Source organism: Paramisgurnus dabryanus, chromosome 19, assembly GCF_030506205.2.
Source record: "Paramisgurnus dabryanus chromosome 19, PD_genome_1.1, whole genome shotgun sequence".
NCBI lineage: Eukaryota > Metazoa > Chordata > Actinopteri > Cypriniformes > Cobitidae > Paramisgurnus > Paramisgurnus dabryanus.
This window is the reverse complement of record NC_133355.1, coordinates 3,716,312-3,733,736: the sequence shown is the minus strand read 5'-3', so window position 1 is coordinate 3,733,736 and position 17,425 is coordinate 3,716,312. Positions and strand designations below refer to the sequence as shown.

The following is a 17,425-nucleotide window of genomic DNA, read 5'->3' as shown; positions in this document are numbered from 1 at the left end:
TGAAAACAAGATTAAAATGACAGATGACATCTTGCTGCCTCATGACGCAATGACTTCGGAGACATGAAGCCAGCTTCAGGAGAAACACATTCAGACAGACTTCATAGGCAGCGTAGTGGAAAGCAAAATTTTAGAGATTTGGGGTGAATCAATGACCTCTATTGGTTGTGCAGATCACTGACAGAACCTGTAAAATCTCCTTATCCGTTTATATATATATATATCCCAAGGGTTTTTTTCTCTCCTAGGACTTTTTGTTCCTCCCTGAGGTTTTTCTCCTAGGGTTTTTTTCAACCCCAGGGAGTCAGCCGACAATGGCTTATCTTGCCACCCTCTTGTATACAAGACATTATTAATACACTTGTTGTAAAGTTTATTCATAGCCGCTGTATTTGTCTGTTGATTTTTCTGTGTTTTCTCTGCTTCTATTGAAAAGCTGCTGTACAATTACCAATTGTGAAAAGCATTATATAAATTGAATTGAATTGAATATTAATATGGCTGTAAAAAAAACCTTCTGTGTGTAATTCAATCATTTTTATAGACGTCAATGTGTTTTTATATCCAAGTGTGGAGTCAAAGTTATAAACTTGTACGACTACTGACATTGTACACCAGCATATAAATAACCAGACATGCATTAAAATCCACAAAACTTGTATTTTGTGTGGTGTTTTTCATTCAGATATGTTTCTAGATTTAAGTACACAGATATGTGGAGGTTTTCTCTCATTTATTCTGATACCCGTGAGCTGCAGCTCAAACCCACCCACACTGAGACCCTTCCTCAACTCTACATCTATATCTGACTGTGTGTGTGTGTGTGTGTGTGTGTGTGCATGCGTGCGTGATGCTTTCAGCTATTTCCACCCACACACACACACACTTCAACCTGACATTGCATTAACATCTAGAATTGCATTGTGGTGTTTGTGTGTGTTTGTGTGTGTGTTACATGTATGATCTAAACACATTTGATTATACGTGTAATTTACAATCTGAACAGCTCAGAGGTTTTTATGATGAATTAATGGGTTTTTTGTCACCATGTGTGTAATTGTGTTTTGGTTGTGTGTGTGTTGTGTGCTGAGGTCTGTGTATCATTTTTGCTTAAATGGAGGCAGTTTCCATGACGACCAAACAAAGACAACCTTAAATTCTGAGAAAAACTTAATAAGAAACAGAAAGACTGAGAGAACTGTGAGATGAACGCATGTAAGCAGTGTTTCATCTGTCATATATCACTATTACCAAACAAACCTTTAACCAAACATTGACCTTCAGCATTAACTCATCCTGTTTGCTTTACAGAGTCAGGATTGATCATCAGATTTCAGATGTGCTGCGTGAGTTTTAAAGAAATCCCGTACACTTACATTGAGTGGGAAGAGCAGATATAAGAATTTATGTGGAAATTTGTGGGGCACTTTATGAAGATAATTGAACACATTGGCTTTTATTTCTTAAAGGGGACATATATCAAAATCTGACTTTTTCCATGTTTAAGTGATATAATTGGGTCCCCAATGCAGATCAACCCAGTAACTTAGTTTTGGTAAACCATTCTCTGCAAGAATGTGAAAAAATAGATCATTGAAATTTGTCTCCCCTTGTGATCTCCACAATCCAACCACAGCACTGCCAATAAGTTCAGAGATCAGCTTTTTGCATTTTAAAGGACACACCCAAAATCAGCACATTATTGCTCACATCTACAAAGTGGCAATTTTAACATCTTATAATATAATCTGTGAGGTATTTTGAGCTAAAACTTTACACATGTACTCTGGGGACACCAAAGATTTATTTGACATCTTAAAAAAGTCTTGTGAAATGTCCCCTTTGATACAAATTATAATTCTTAATTTTTTGTTTGCCCATTCAATGGGTCTCATTTAGCATGCGTACGCAAACATTTGTGAGTGAGATGTTCATTAGAAGTTCCAAGTGTGCGTATAAATACGAAAAACATACGCTATTATTAGTGAATGAGACCCACTGTTCATAATAAAACTAAGTTTTTAAAATCTTTAAACATTTTTAGATCTACGTCATATATTAACAGTTATTGATTATTGAGATGTGATCTTTAGATGATAGCCATTTATTTCTAAAATAAATATTTTGTGTGTTTTGTAATTTGCAAAAAACTAACACTGATGTTTTAGAGACTATGCAGCATAGGATTGATATTACTAAAACTCAAATCCCATAACATTTATTAAGTCACATTTATTTATATAGCACTTCTTTACTTGGTTTCATTGCTACAAAGCAGCTTTACAATAAACACAAAGAAACCACTGAAAAATGACTAAATATAAAGGCCTAGTATAAAGAATAGAATTTAAATTATTAAAGCAGATTATATTGTCCTTATTAATAGGGCTGTGTATCGGCGAGAATCTCACAATATGATAAGTGTCACGATACAGAAGTTGGGTTGCAGTGCTTCGATACTGTGACCCGAGGCGATATATTGGCATATTTCCTGGTTTAGAGAGTCAGGACCTCGGTTTAACGTCTCATCCGAAGGACGGTGCTTTTTGACAGTATAGTGTCCCCGTCACTAAAATGGGGTGTTAGGACCCACACAGACCACAGGGTGAGCACCCCCTACTTGTCTCACTAACACCTTTACCAATTAAGTCAAATAAATGTTGTATGTAATGCAAATGATATAGGAGTTTGAATATAAATAAAGATTTTGCAAAAATACCAAGAACAGAAGTTAGTAAAGCATAGAGAAATAATATCACCATCATTAAAGCGGACATTTTTCCTGTGTTTTTGAAGCTGTGATTGTGTTTACAGTGTGCAATATAACATGTGTTCATGTTTCGTGTGTATTTTCACATAATTTACTTATCTCTATAGCGCTGTTTTCACTGTTCCAAAAACAGGCTGATGTCTTCCTTGTTCAGTAAAGTCCCTCCTTCAGAAATATGTAACAAGTTCTGATTGTGTAGCTGGTTTAGTGTGTTATGATTGTGTAGCTGGTTTAGTGTGTTGTGATTGTGTAGCTGGTTTAGTGTGTTGTGATTGTGTAGCTGGTTTATTGTTTTGAACTTTTATATCGACATTTATCTGGGAATTCGAGCGCTGTAGTCCAAACCGGCTGTTCTCTATAGTCCTTGAAAAGTGAATTCTGTAAAAGAAAATATATTGCTTGGCATTAAACTTTGATCTTTTTCATTTTATTTATGCTCTAAGCTTACACACCAACTAAAGTTTGGACAATGGGATTGCGAAAAACGCCCCCTTTAAGTGCATCCCCGCATCACACATCATCAAATTTAAAACAGTGACATCTTTAAGATTCTCCTCTGTTTAATGCTCTTCTATTTGGTTTTCACCTCCATTTAATGCTCTTCTGTTCTGTGTTCTGTTTGGTATTCCCCTCCATTTAATGCTCTTCTATTTGGTGTTCCCCTTTGTTTAATGGTATTTCAGTTTGGTGTTCCCCTCTATTTATTGTTATTCTGTTCGGTGTTCCCCTCCATTTATTGTTCTTCTGTTCGGTGTTCCCCCCATTTATTTTTCTTCGGTGTTTCCCTCTGTTAAATGCTCTTCTGTCCTCTGTTCGGTGTTCCCCTCCATTTATTGTTCTTCTGTGCAGTATTCCCCTCCGTTTATTGTTGTTCTGTTCGGTGTTCCTCTCCATTTTATGCTTTTCTGTTCGGTGTTCCCCTCCGTTTATTGTTGTTCTGTTCGGTGTTCCTCTCCATTTTATGCTTTTCTGTTCGGTGTTCCCCTTCGTTTATTGTTCTTCTGTTCGGTGTTCCCCTCCGTTTATTGTTCTTCTGTTCTGTGTTTCCCTCCGTTTACTGTTCTTCTGTTCGGTGTTCCCCTCCGTTTATTGTTCTTCTGTTCGGTGTTCCCCTCCGTTAATTGTTCTTCTGTTCGGTGTTTCCCTCCGTTTATTGTTCTTCTGTTCGGTGTTCCCCTCCGTTTATTGTTCTTCTGTTCGGTGTTCCCCTCCGTTTATTGTTCTTCTTTTCGGTGTTTCCCTCCGCTTATTGTTCTTCTGTTCGGTGTTCCCCTCCGTTTATTGTTCTTCTGTTCGGTGTTCCCCTCCGTTTATTGTTCTTCTGTTCTGTGTTTCCCTCCGTTTATTGTTCTTCTGTTCGGTGTTCCCCTCCGTTTATTGTTCTTCTGTTCGGTGTTCCCCTCCGTTTATTGTTCTTCAGTTCGGTGTTCCCCTCCGTTTATTGTTCTTCTGTTCGGTGTTCCCCTCCATTTATTGTTCTTCTGTTCGGTGTTCCCCTGCGTTTATTGTTCTTCTGTTCGGTGTTCTCCTCCGTTTATTGTTCTTCTGTTCGGTGTTCCCCTCCGTTTAATGCTCTTCTGTTCGGTGTTCCCCTCCGTTTATTGTTCTTCTGTTCGGTGTTCCCCTCCGTTTATTGTTCTTCTGTTCGGTGTTCCCCTCCGTTTATTGTTCTTCTGTTCGGTGTTTCCCTCCGTTTATTGTTCTTCTGTTCGGTGTTCCCCTCCGTTTATTGTTCTTCTGTTCTGTGTTTCCCTCCGTTTATTGTTCTTCTGTTCGGTGTTCCCCTCCGTTTATTGTTCTTCTGTTCGGTGTTCCCCTCCGTTTATTGTTCTTCTGTTCGGTGTTCCCCTCCGTTTATTGTTCTTCTGTTCGGTGTTCCCCTGCGTTTATTGTTCTTCTGTTCGGGGTTCCCATCCGTTTATTGTTCTTCTGTTCGGTGTTCCCCTCCGTTTAATGCTCTTCTGTTCGTTGTTCCCCTCCGTTTATTGTTCTTCTGTTCGGTGTTCCCCTCCGTTTATTGTTCTTCTGTTCGGTGTTCCCCTCCGTTTATTGTTCTTCTGTTCTGTGTTTCCCTCCGCTTATTGTTCTTCTGTTCGGTGTTTCCCTCCGCTTATTGTTCTTCTGTTCGGTGTTCCCCTTCGTTTATTGTTCTTCTGTTCGGTGTTCCCCTCCGTTTATTGTTCTTCTGTTCTGTGTTTCCCTCCGTTTATTGTTCTTCTGTTCGGTGTTCCCCTCCGTTTATTGTTCTTCTGTTCGGTGTTCCCCTCCGTTAATTGTTCTTCTGTTCGGTGTTTCCCTCCGTTTATTGTTCTTCTGTTCGGTGTTCCCCTCCGTTTATTGTTCTTCTGTTCGGTGTTCCCCTCCGTTTATTGTTCTTCTTTTCTGTGTTTCCCTCCGCTTATTGTTCTTCTGTTCGGTGTTCCCCTCCGTTTATTGTTCTTCTGTTCGGTGTTCCCCTCCGTTTATTGTTCTTCTGTTCTGTGTTTCCCTCCGTTTATTGTTCTTCTGTTCGGTGTTCCCCTCCGTTTATTGTTCTTCTGTTCGGTGTTCCCCTCCGTTTATTGTTCTTCAGTTCGGTGTTCCCCTCCGTTTATTGTTCTTCTGTTCGGTGTTCCCCTCCGTTTATTGTTCTTCTGTTCGGTGTTCCCCTGCGTTTATTGTTCTTCTGTTCGGTGTTCTCCTCCGTTTATTGTTCTTCTGTTCGGTGTTCCCCTCCGTTTAATGCTCTTCTGTTCGGTGTTCCCCTCCGTTTATTGTTCTTCTGTTCGGTGTTCCCCTCCGTTTATTGTTCTTCTGTTCGGTGCTCCCCTCCGTTTATTGTTCTTCTGTTCGGTGTTCCCCTCCGTTTATTGTTCTTCTGTTCGGTGTTTCCCTCCGTTTATTGTTCTTCTGTTCGGTGTTCCCCTCCGTTTATTGTTCTTCTGTTCTGTGTTTCCCTCCGTTTATTGTTCTTCTGTTCGGTGTTCCCCTCCGTTTATTGTTCTTCTGTTCGGTGTTCCCCTCCGTTTATTGTTCTTCTGTTCGGTGTTCCCCTGCGTTTATTGTTCTTCTGTTCGGTGTTCCCATCCGTTTATTGTTCTTCTGTTCGGTGTTCCCCTCCGTTTATTGTTCTTCTGTTCGGTGTTCCCCTCCGTTTATTGTTCTTCTGTTCGGTGTTCCCCTCCGTTTATTGTTCTTCTGTTCGGTGTTCCCCTCCGTTAATTGTTCTTCTGTTCGGTGTTCCCCTCCGTTTATTGTTCTTCTGTTCGGTGTTCTCCTCCGTTTATTGTTCTTCTGTTCGGTGTTCCCCTCCGTTTATTGTTCTTCTGTTCGGTGTTCCCCTCCGTTTATTGTTCTTCTGTTCGGTGTTCTCCTCCGTTTATTGTTCTTCTGTTCGGTGTTCCCCTCCGTTTATTGTTCTTCTGTTCGGTGTTCCCCTCCGTTTATTGTTCTTCTGTTCGGTGTTCCCCTCCGTTAATTGTTCTTCTGTTCGGTGTTCCCCTCCGTTTATTGTTCTTCTGTTCGGTGTTCTCCTCCGTTTATTGTTCTTCTGTTCGGTGTTCCCCTCCATTTATTGTTCTTCTGTTCGGTGTTCCCCTCCGTTTATTTTTCTTCTGTTCGGTGTTCCCCTCCGTTTATTGTTCTTCTGTTCTGTGTTTCCCTTCGTTTATTGTTCTTCTGTTCGGTGTTCTCCTCCGTTTATTGTTCTTCTGTTCGGTGTTCCCCTCCGTTTATTGTTCTTCTGTTCGGTGTTCCCATCCGTTTATTGTTCTTCTGTTCGGTGTTCCCCTCCGTTTAATGTTTTTCTGTTCGGTGTTCCCCTCCGTTTATTGTTCTTCTGTTCGGTGTTCCCATCCGTTTATTGTTCTTCTGTTCGGTGTTCTCCTCCGTTTATTGTTCTTCTGTTCGGTGTTCCCCTCCGTTAATTGTTCTTCTGTTCGGTGTTCCCCTCCGTTTATTGTTCTTCTGTTCGGTGTTCTCCTCCGTTTATTGTTCTTCTGTTCGGTGTTCCCCTCCGTTTATTGTTCTTCTGTTCGGTGTTCCCCTCCGTTTATTGTTCTTCTGTTCGGTGTTCCCCTCCGTTAATTGTTCTTCTGTTCGGTGTTCCCCTCCGTTTATTGTTCTTCTGTTCGGTGTTCTCCTCCGTTTATTGTTCTTCTGTTCGGTGTTCCCCTCCGTTTATTGTTCTTCTGTTCGGTGTTCCCCTCCGTTTATTTTTCTTCTGTTCGGTGTTCCCCTCCGTTTATTGTTCTTCTGTTCTGTGTTTCCCTTCGTTTATTGTTCTTCTGTTCGGTGTTCTCCTCCGTTTATTGTTCTTCTGTTCGGTGTTCCCCTCCGTTTATTGTTCTTCTGTTCGGTGTTCCCATCCGTTTATTGTTCTTCTGTTCGGTGTTCCCCTCCGTTTAATGTTTTTCTGTTCGGTGTTCCCCTCCGTTTATTGTTCTTCTGTTCGGTGTTCCCCTCCGTTTAATGTTCTTCTGTTCGGTGTTCCCCTCCGTTTAATGTTCTTCTGTTCGGTGTTCCTCTCCGTTTAATGTTCTTCTGTTCGGTGTTCCCCTCCGTTTAATGTTCTTCTGTTCGGTGTTCCCCTCTGTTTAATGTTCATCTGTTCTGTGTTCCCCTCCGTTTAATGTTCTTCTGTTCGGTGTTCCCCTCCGTTTAATGTTTTTCTGTTCTGTATTTCCCTCCGTTTTTTGTTCTTTTGTTCGGTGTTTCATGTTTCATCAATGATTGTTACCACACGTGTGACTGATCATATGATATTATGTGTCACAGACCAAACAGATCAGTATTTCTATGTTTATGTCTGTATGTTTTCTAAAATTGTTTTGACTCTTGTATTTTTATTTCTGAAATCATGATACTGAAAAGCTTCATTATGTACCTGAAGAGAGAGAGAGATGCATGTAGGGTGGATGGAGGCAGTGTGTCTATTTATAGCAGCAGAAATGTACTTTCTACAAAGGTTTGGTGTCCTGAGGGATGAATCACCATTAAAACAAGACAAAACACTGACAACAGCCCACAGAGACGCAGTCGAGTGTATGTTTGTGTGTGTCCTGCATTTCTCTTCACTCTGAGCCAATAATTATTCATATCTCCCTCTTTCTCTCTCTCTCTTTCTCTTTCTCTCTTCCTCTGGTGTGTTTTAGAGCACGCTCGTGCTCGCAGGAAGAGCTTTGCCACATCGCGGCAGAGAAGCATGGAAACTCCGCCCACTGCACCTGCCCAGCCATTCCGACAGCCTGTAAGTCCTGACACACCTGACACACTGCCGACGTTTGCTTTCTTTCTTAAGTGCAAATGAAATTAGAGCAATGACTTCTCCTGTATGTCAAGTACTTTCTGTGCCTTCTTTTTAATATGAGCTTTTGTGAGAGTTGGCTGTGAAGAATATTGAGTCATTTAATTTTAGCTCATGTCAACATGGTGTGAGGACTGTGGATAAACACATCTGCCATCATGAGCGACGCCTCAGACCGCTGACAAACACTTGTGCTCTGTGATAACTGTCCATGATTACCAGTTTGATAAATATCCACCCTAAGTAGTATGCCGTATTGGAAAAAGTTCCTCTTTAAACAGCACGTGACACGTGTGTGAAGTGTGTAGTTTTTGTATCTGGGTGCCGTGCGAGATTAAGCTACGAAAGAGAGAGAGAGAGACCTTGTGACATAACTTATTACTTCAATAAGGTTAATCTATGTTTGTAATATGCATTAAAGAGTGTGCGGTATTATTTTAAATTTAAAAAACCTCCAGACCAACCTGAAAAAAACATGAAAGCATGGTTAATTTCATCTGTTTTTTTGTTTTTTATTGTATTTATTTGTGCTCACACTTTACCCTGGATGTTGTAGGGAGGTTTTGAAAGGTAGAGAGAGGATTGACTTATTTTGTCTAGTTTGTAAAAATGCAAATGTTAAAACTGAGAATTTGGGACTTGACTGAAATAAATCACTCAACCCTAGTCGTTTGGGAGATTATATCAGAACTGATCTTAATTTCAAACCCATGTGACTGTATATGTTCTGTGGAGCACACGTGATGTCATAAATGTGATTAATTTGACTCATTTAAGTGTTAAAGAAATGCACCTCTTACATCATAACTCGTGACTTTAGGTTTAAGATATATCACAAGAGTTACGAGCAACTTTACCGAGACTTTTACCTCCTAACTGAAGTGTAATAGTTTAAATATTATAAATTATTTGATCTGCCTGTGTCCCACCAAAGAAAGACAATCACATGGGTTTAAAACAACAAACATGACAGGATTTAGATTTTTTATAGACTTTCTTTAAAAGTAGTTTATTGATTTAACGTCATTTTTTCAGACACACATCAAACTTTAAAGGTGCCTAAACTATTTAACTAAAACAAATAATTGAATCTGAACACACAGATGTTTAGTTGTTTAGTTACAGCGCCATCTGCTGGAGACACTCACACATCTGTTTCACTATGACATTACTTACATCAGTTTTTACCACGGGACACATTTTAAAAATGACACAAAGCAACAAGCCACTGAGCACAATGTTTGCGCTTTCTGATACTGTTGTTTTTTGACAAACAAAAAATCTGGATTTCTATGCAAGTTAAATCTTGTGCTCATCTCCACACTGGATATAATCAACATTTAATAATGGTTTAACAAAACAAACTGTTTGGATCAAATTTCTTCCAGTCACAGATTGGATCCTTTTTCCGATCAGAAAAAATAGGGGTGGTACAAATAATAAAAGTTTGCTTTAAGTTCTTTGTAAGTATGTAGGCTACACATTGTGAACAGTCATTAATGAAATAAGAACAATGTCTTCCCTGTTTATGTTTAATATAATGAATATTTTTCAAGGCTACAAGAGTGATTTTCTCTTTGTTTTCTGTTGTGTGATAAACATTAATGGCACAGAACGCAGGTTCACAGTATTTTCACTTTAAAGAGGACAGAGAATAATTTTTTTTTATTTTATTTTTTTTTAGACATGCTAAACATCTCAGTCTCATAGAAATTCCTCTTTTAGAAATGTCAGCCAGAAAACGGCCCAATCTGAAAAACTGATGCTTATGACATCACAGGCATCTAACTGCCCCTCCACTTTAAAATAATTGGCTACATTTTTTGAGTGGCAGCAAAGTCAGCCAATCAGTAATGAGATTGCAAGTTAAGCCAGTAGGGGGAGCCAAATAGGTGCAAAACCACTCGTTTGAAATCCCCCACCCTAATAGAGCTATCTGAGAGAGGTTTTTAGGAAGCTTCTAAGGCATTACAGACCCAAACTAAAACATTTTTGTCACATCACAGAACAAGGATAAAAACCCTGTTCAATCATTCTATGTCACCTTTAAGATAGATTTCTTACGGAGCCACGTCAAAAATCTGATTTCTTTCTCAACTCATTTAATGTGAAGTTAATTATTGCGGGTGAGAGGAGTACGAGCTGATCTGTCTTCAAACTAAACACTGCATGTGCTCTCTCTCTCTCTTCCTCGTGCATTTTAATAAAAACAAATCCGAAATGACGGTATATTTACTTCATTTGTGTTTTTACAAGTATGGTTTTCGAGATATTATATGATATTACACAGGGCCTGAAAATAGTCCCCTGCCATTGAAAGTTACTAAGGGGACTATTTTTGGGCACTGAGTAATATCATTGTGCGTCCTGCAGCTATGTTCCAGCAGTCCTTGATTATTACACCAGAATGAGAATATAGTTCATAGACATATCTGCCTAGAAAATCACAACTTTTCATTTACCATTGGTCTAAGTACACAATGTAACTACAGAAAAGTATTAAATAGGATAATATCAAAACTCTTTGGTTATTTTTGAGCGTGATGCTAATGGTCTAATCCAGTGGTCACCAACCCTGTTCCTGGACATCTACTTTCCCATAGATATGTACAGTATTGTTCAAAATAATAGCAGTACAATGTGACTAACCAGAATAATCAAGGTTTTTAGTATATTTTTTATTGCTACGTGGCAAACAAGTTACCAGTAGGTTCAGTAGATTCTCAGAAAACAAACAAGACCCAGCATTCATGATATGCACGCTCTTAAGGCTGTGCAATTGGGCAATTAGTTGAAAGGGGTGTGTTCAAAAAAATAGCAGTGTCTACCTTTGACTGTACAAACTCAAAACTATTTTGTACAAACATTTTTTTTTTCTGGGATTTAGCAATCCTGTGAATCACTAAACTAATATTTAGTTGTATGACCACAGTTTTTTAAAACTGCTTGACATCTGTGTGGCATGGAGTCAACCAACTTGTGGCACCTCTCAGCTGTTATTCCACTCCATGATTCTTTAACAACATTCCCCAATTCATTCACATTTCTTGGTTTTGCTTCAGAAACAGCATTTTTGATATCACCCCACAAGTTCTCAATTGGATTAAGGTCTGGAGATTGGGCTGGCCATTCCATAACATTAATTTTGTTGGTTTGGAACCAAGACTTTGCCCGTTTACTAGTGTGTTTTGGGTCATTGTCTTGTTGAAACAACCATTTCAAGGGCATGTCCTCTTCAGCATAGGGCAACATGACCTCTTCAAGTATTTTAACATATGCAAACTGATCCATGATCCCTGGTATGCGATAAATAGGCCCAACACCATAGTAGGAGAAACATGCCCGTATCATGATGCTTGCACCTCCATGCTTCACTGTCTTCACTGTGTACTGTGGCTTGAATTCAGAGTTTGGGGGTCGTCTCACAAACTGCCTGTGGCCCTTGGACCCAAAAAGAACAATTTTACTCTCATCAGTCCACAAAATGTTCCTCCATTTCTCTTTAGGCCAGTTGATGTGTTCTTTGGCAAATTGTAACCTCTTCTGCACATGCCTTTTTTTAACAGAGGGACTTTGCGGGGGATTCTTGAAAATAGATTAGCTTCACACAGACGTCTTCTAACTGTCACAGTACTTACAGGTAACTCCAGACTGTCTTTGATCATCCTGGAGGTGATCATTGGCTGAGCCTTTGCCATTCTGGTTATTCTTCTATCCATTTTGATGGTTGTCTTCCGTTTTCTTCCACGTCTCTCTGGTTTTGCTCTCCATTTTAAGGCATTGGAGATCATTTTAGCTGAACAGCCTATCATTTTTTGCACCTCTTTATAGGTTTTCCCCTCTCCAATCAACTTTTTAATTAAAGTACGCTGTTCTTCTGAACAATGTCTTGAACAACCCATTTTCCTCAGCTTTCAAATGCATGTTCAACAAGTATTGGCTTCATCCTTAAATAGGGGCCACCTGATTCACACCTGTTTCTTCACAAAATTGATGACCTCAGTGATTGAATGCCACACTGCTATTTTTTTGAACACACCCCTTTCAACTAATTGCCCAATTGCACAGCCTTAAGAGCGTGCATATCATGAATGCTGGGTCTTGTTTGTTTTCTGAGAATCTACTGAACCTACTGGTAACTTGTTTGCCACGTAGCAATAAAAAAAAATACTAAAAACCTTGATTATTCTGGTTAGTCACATTGTACTGCTATTATTTTGAACAAGACTGTATAATAAAGGCTAGATGTCTCGTCCGCGCTGCTGGCCAATTTAGTGGAACTTCCGCATTTGGCGGCCATCTTCCACAGGCAGCTCGTTCACTCGTAGCACTGAGTTTTAATGGTGCAGGTACATTTAAATGACCATAACTTGCTTAATTTTCTACTGATTTCCAAACAGTTTGGTTTGTTATAAACGTCAAAGATGTACCTGTGACACTGCATACTTTTACTAAAAAAATAATAATTTTCATGAAACATGTTAAAGCATCCAGAATTATAGCCACGTTAATAACGTTTGTAAGAAACCAAACCATTTGAAATTTGGTAGAAAATTTAGCAAGTTATGGTCATTTAAAAGTACATGCATCATTAAAACTCAATGCTACGAGTTAGCGAGCTGCCTGTGGTAAGATGGCCGCCAGGTCCAATCATGCTCCAAATATTGGAGGCAGGTGTTCTGAAGCAGGGTTTGATGTAAATTAGGCAGGAGGGTAGATCTCCAGGAACAGGGTTGGTGACCACTGGTCTAATCAGATTCCAAAACGGTAGAAATCAAATGTTTAACTCTAGGGGAGCTGGAAAATGTGGTGTGCCCCTTTAAAGTTTTACAGTTTGGGTTATTGTCATAACAATCCTTGAAAATGATATTTGAGTTTAGCGGGCCAAACTTTTTTCTCTTGTGGGCCAGATGTGGCCTGCCGGCTGCCTATTGAGGAACCTTGACTTACATCAATCAAAGTAAAACATTAATCTTGTGTGTGTGTATGTGTGTGTGTGTTTAGAGTTTTCTAAGTCGCCGTCTAAAAGGATCAATCAAAAGAGCAAAAAGTCAACCCAAACTCGACCGGACTGGAAGCTTTCGACACATGATTCTCCCACGATTCCGCAGTGCTGACCAGGAGAGGTATACACAGACACACACACACACACATATATACTCACTCTCTCTCTTTCACACATACACACACACAGTAGTTTAACTCAGTATTTGTGCTGCAGTAAATGTGACTCATTCTGCTATTGTACTGTTGTGATTCAGAGAGAGAGAGAGAGAGAGCCCTATAGCACATATAGAAATACTCGATCTGTCTGTCTCTCTCTATCTGTCTGTGTGCAGGACGCGTCTCATGCAGAGTTTTAAAGAGTCTCACTCTCACGAGTCTCTGCTCTCTCCGAGCAGTGCAGCAGAGGCTCTGGACCTCACGCTGGACGAGGATGCCATCATTAAACCCGTCCACTCCAGTATACTCGGTCAGGAGTACTGTTTCGAGGTGTGTTTATGTTTCTGTAAAAGTCACAGGAAAGCCACCAGTGCTGCCCAACCTCAATGTATGTTTAGATGAACCTGATCTCACTTTAAAGCTCCACTGTGTAAGATCTACTCCCATCTAGCGGTGAAAGTCTATATGACAAGCAACTGAATATTACTTTCTAGCCCTCCCCATTCGGAACGCGTTTTAACTCGTACGGTGGCCCGGCCGTGTCATGCCAAGGTTAACATGGCTTCCAGTAGCTACAAAGCAAAAGCAATGAGAAAAAATGAACAATTTGCAATGTCCTTTGCCTGTGATCCATCAAAGCACACAGATTTATGTTTAACATGAAAAAAGTCTGATTGTCATGATATGTCCGCTTAAAATCACATACAAAAAGCAACCATGACGGGTTTAAATGGACGCGAACTAATATTATGTCAAAGTACAATGCTTATGTTTTAAGTAAACGTTACATGTCCGTGTATATGTAAGAGCTTTCTCTCAGATTGGTGAAAAAAGATCGCGCAACTTTCACTTTATCAGAGTATTATGTCAGACATTATGTCAGAGTACAATGCTTATGTTTTAAGTAAACATGTTACATGTCCGTGTATATGTAAGAGCTTTCTCTCATTTTGGTGAAAAAAGATCGCGCAACATTCACACGCTTGTAAAATGAAACGAAAGACGCGCAGATCAGACGCTTTTATCAATGAAAGGCTAAAAATAGCGCTGTCACCGTGTGTTTGTGCTAGAGGTCAGAAAAGATGAAAACATTTATCTCAGTACCTCAGATTACATAAATGGGCGGAGAGACGGCGTGTGTCTGTTGAACACATTAAACCACATGCATGTTTACACTAACAAGCGTTATGCATAATCATGCTAAAGTTAGCCAAGGAACTATACAACTTCAAGTTTACAACATGGACTGTATAGATGTAAACGAATATGCTGAATTACCTGTGGAGAATATAGAAAGTGCAACTTCAGTGTCCCTTGAGCCCATCTTGGAAAACTAACTCCAATAGTGACTTTGGTCTTGATGTTTTTCCTGTCACGTTGTCGTTTAAAATCCCCGTTTCGCATCCTTGGCGATTTGTTTTAATGTCCTCGAGAATATGTCTTCAACAGGCTTTCAAATCAAAGCATTAGATCGCAGGTTCATCACGGTGTGCGGTTGTTGTAAAATCCGAAGGATTCAGCTACGCAGGTCACAGGCTGGATACGATACGTCATCAAGCCTGGTTTATTTAAATTAACTGAGCATTACATTCGCAAGTCATACGCATATTACATCAATTTACAATTAACTAAGAATAATTGTCAGCTTTATAATTGTTAATATTCTGAAATAAGACTGTCTTGATGACGTATACCGCCTACACATGCAACCTCTGGAGGCTTCAGCTATCGGGCAGCGTGAGTGTAGAGTGAAAGCGCGAAAGGCGGAGCTTGAATTTCAGGAATGTCCCTCGTCAGCGAATGTATTTCAAAGATGGAGGCACAACATGGATTCAGCCAGAGAGCGCTTCGACGGTATGCATTTTATATAGCAGATTCTACACTTACGAGAATACTTTGATTAGTGGGTGGGAAGTAATTACACATGAATGAGCACATACTTTTGAAAGAAAACATGGGTTTTTGTTAAGAATTAACTCAATAAAGTACACAGTAGAGCTTTAAATATAGCTATATGGATGATGTAAATAAAGAAATAAATAACTGTATTGTGCTGGGCCTTGCCAATCGTAACATCAAATGTCAACTCACATCTGATTATAATTCTCTTTAATATTTATGTGAGATCTGAAACATTAACATTTCCTGTATTACCGCATTTATTACTGCATTATTTGTGTGTAAATCACATGCACATGTTGAAATTCACTTTGATTATATAGTTATCAGTATTATGAATGCCACTTGAGTGTCTGAGCTCTTTATTTTCAGTTTTAAGTGCTTTGACCTTCAGTATGAATCTGCGTCTTTAGGTAACCACTGCATCAGGCACCAAATGTTTTGCATGTCGTTCTGCGGCTGAGAGAGACAAATGGATCGAAAACCTGCAGCGTGCCGTGAAACCCAACAAGGTATTGAGAGCAATGTGACATCTGACAAAACTTTAAAGCTCCTTAAACAGAGCAGATTGTTAATAGTAGGGATCAACCGATATGGATTTTTTTTTTTGCCGATACCGTGTTTTTTTTTTTTTTGTTTCATCAGCCTTAGCTGATTACCGATACAGGCTGCCGATTTTCTTGAGCCGATATTTGGCACCGATAATGTTTTTGCTCACTCAATTTGCATCATAAAAATGACACAATAATGATTCCAAATGTTACAAGTCTCAATTTTAAAAAAGTTAAATTTATTGAACTTAAAAAAACTATATTTAACAAATAGTAAAAAACAGGTGAGGGTGCTATGGAACCATGAACTGCACTCTCCACAATGATGAGGAACTATCAGCAAAGGATATTGATTTCTAGCACTTTACTACTATAAATATATATAGGGGTGGTTTCCCGGACAGAAATTATCTTAAACTAGGAATAAAGCTTAGTTTAATTAGAAACATAACTAGTTTTAACAAACATGCCTTACCAAAAACATTACTTGTTGTGTCCATTTTGAGGCAAAACACAGGGCACTGCTGTATTTTAAGATATATTAAAAAGAGATGTTATAAGTTTGGACAGTTCTTGCATTTATTTTAGTCTAGGACTAGTCTCATTTCTGTCCGGTTGTGTGTTACAGGACAACAGTCGACGTGTGGATAACGTACTGAAGCTCTGGATCATCGAGGCCAGAGATCTTCCAGCTAAAAAGCGCTATTACTGTGAGCTATGTCTGGATGATATGCTGTACGCTCGCACCACCAGCAAACCACGAACGGATACAGTCTTCTGGGGTGAACACTTTGAGTTTAATAATCTGCCTGCCATCCGCAGTCTGAGGTTACACCTGTACAAGGAGACGGACAAGAAGAGACGAAAGGTGAGAGTCATTGTGACTTTATTATAGCACAGTACTAAAGCAGTGTTAGAAAATCACAAAGAAAAGACACAATTATTTGTGACCGGTGCAGTTTCTAATCATCTCATTAATGATGCTGTGAGTGAAGCTGTAATCTTTAAAAATAGAGTAAAACCATAGAAGAACTCAGATTGATGCTTTTGATCACTTCAAGTGTCATTAACCCTTTTCACACAGAGCATTGATCCCAAAACATGAATGCAAACACATCCTGGAATTGTTTTGGGATCTCTCCCGTTTACAGTCTTGTGTGCTGAAAGCGGTGTGTCGTAGTGAGGACAGGTGCGGGTGATTCTCACAAAATCCAGATTTAGAAGGTGTCCAGCATCATAATTTTTTTAAAGCCCTTGAAGCCATTTTTTTGCACATATAAGATTAAGGTCTGAACTTACTAAAACCATTATTTTTAGAGGATTTAAAAATATTTCCTATAGAATTATTTACATTTTTTAGATTACCGCAACATGATATTACATTAAATATATGCATTTACAAACTCATGTTTCGGTAATGAGAACTAAAAGGTTGTCTAGGTACTATGACAAACAAAATTTCAACTTTTATCTGGAGAGAAAAAATAAGAACTGCTTACCTGGTAGCCATCTTGAGTGTCACAGTCAATTATGTCCCTTACAACAATTGTTTTGAAAATGTTAGTTCCTTGAGGGCTTAAACAATTATTGAAAATTGTTGCGAAGGATAAGAAAATTGGTCTTGGACACATTTATAATCCTTATTATTGTCTCTACATTTACCAATGATCCCCAAATACCACATGTTTCTTTACTGTAAATGTTTACAGTATAACATGCACTGAAGCTTTTTGTTTGTTAGATTTTTTAATTATAAAT

General features: G+C 39.2%; 1 protein-coding gene across 3 annotated transcripts in view; it reads left to right on the top strand.

Moving 5' to 3' along the window:
- The window catches only part of syngap1a (synaptic Ras GTPase activating protein 1a), a 56,060-nt gene that overhangs the window by 23,430 nt on the left and 15,205 nt on the right, over window positions 1-17,425 (top strand). For all 3 annotated transcript variants that reach the window (XM_065283650.2, XM_065283661.2, XM_065283670.2), the window contains 5 exons: window positions 7,903-7,997; window positions 13,059-13,180; window positions 13,394-13,547; window positions 15,530-15,628; window positions 16,296-16,535. In XM_065283650.2, the coding sequence (XP_065139722.1) occupies window positions 7,903-7,997; window positions 13,059-13,180; window positions 13,394-13,547; window positions 15,530-15,628; window positions 16,296-16,535 (710 nt within the window). The remainder of the gene's footprint in view (window positions 1-7,902; window positions 7,998-13,058; window positions 13,181-13,393; window positions 13,548-15,529; window positions 15,629-16,295; window positions 16,536-17,425) is intronic.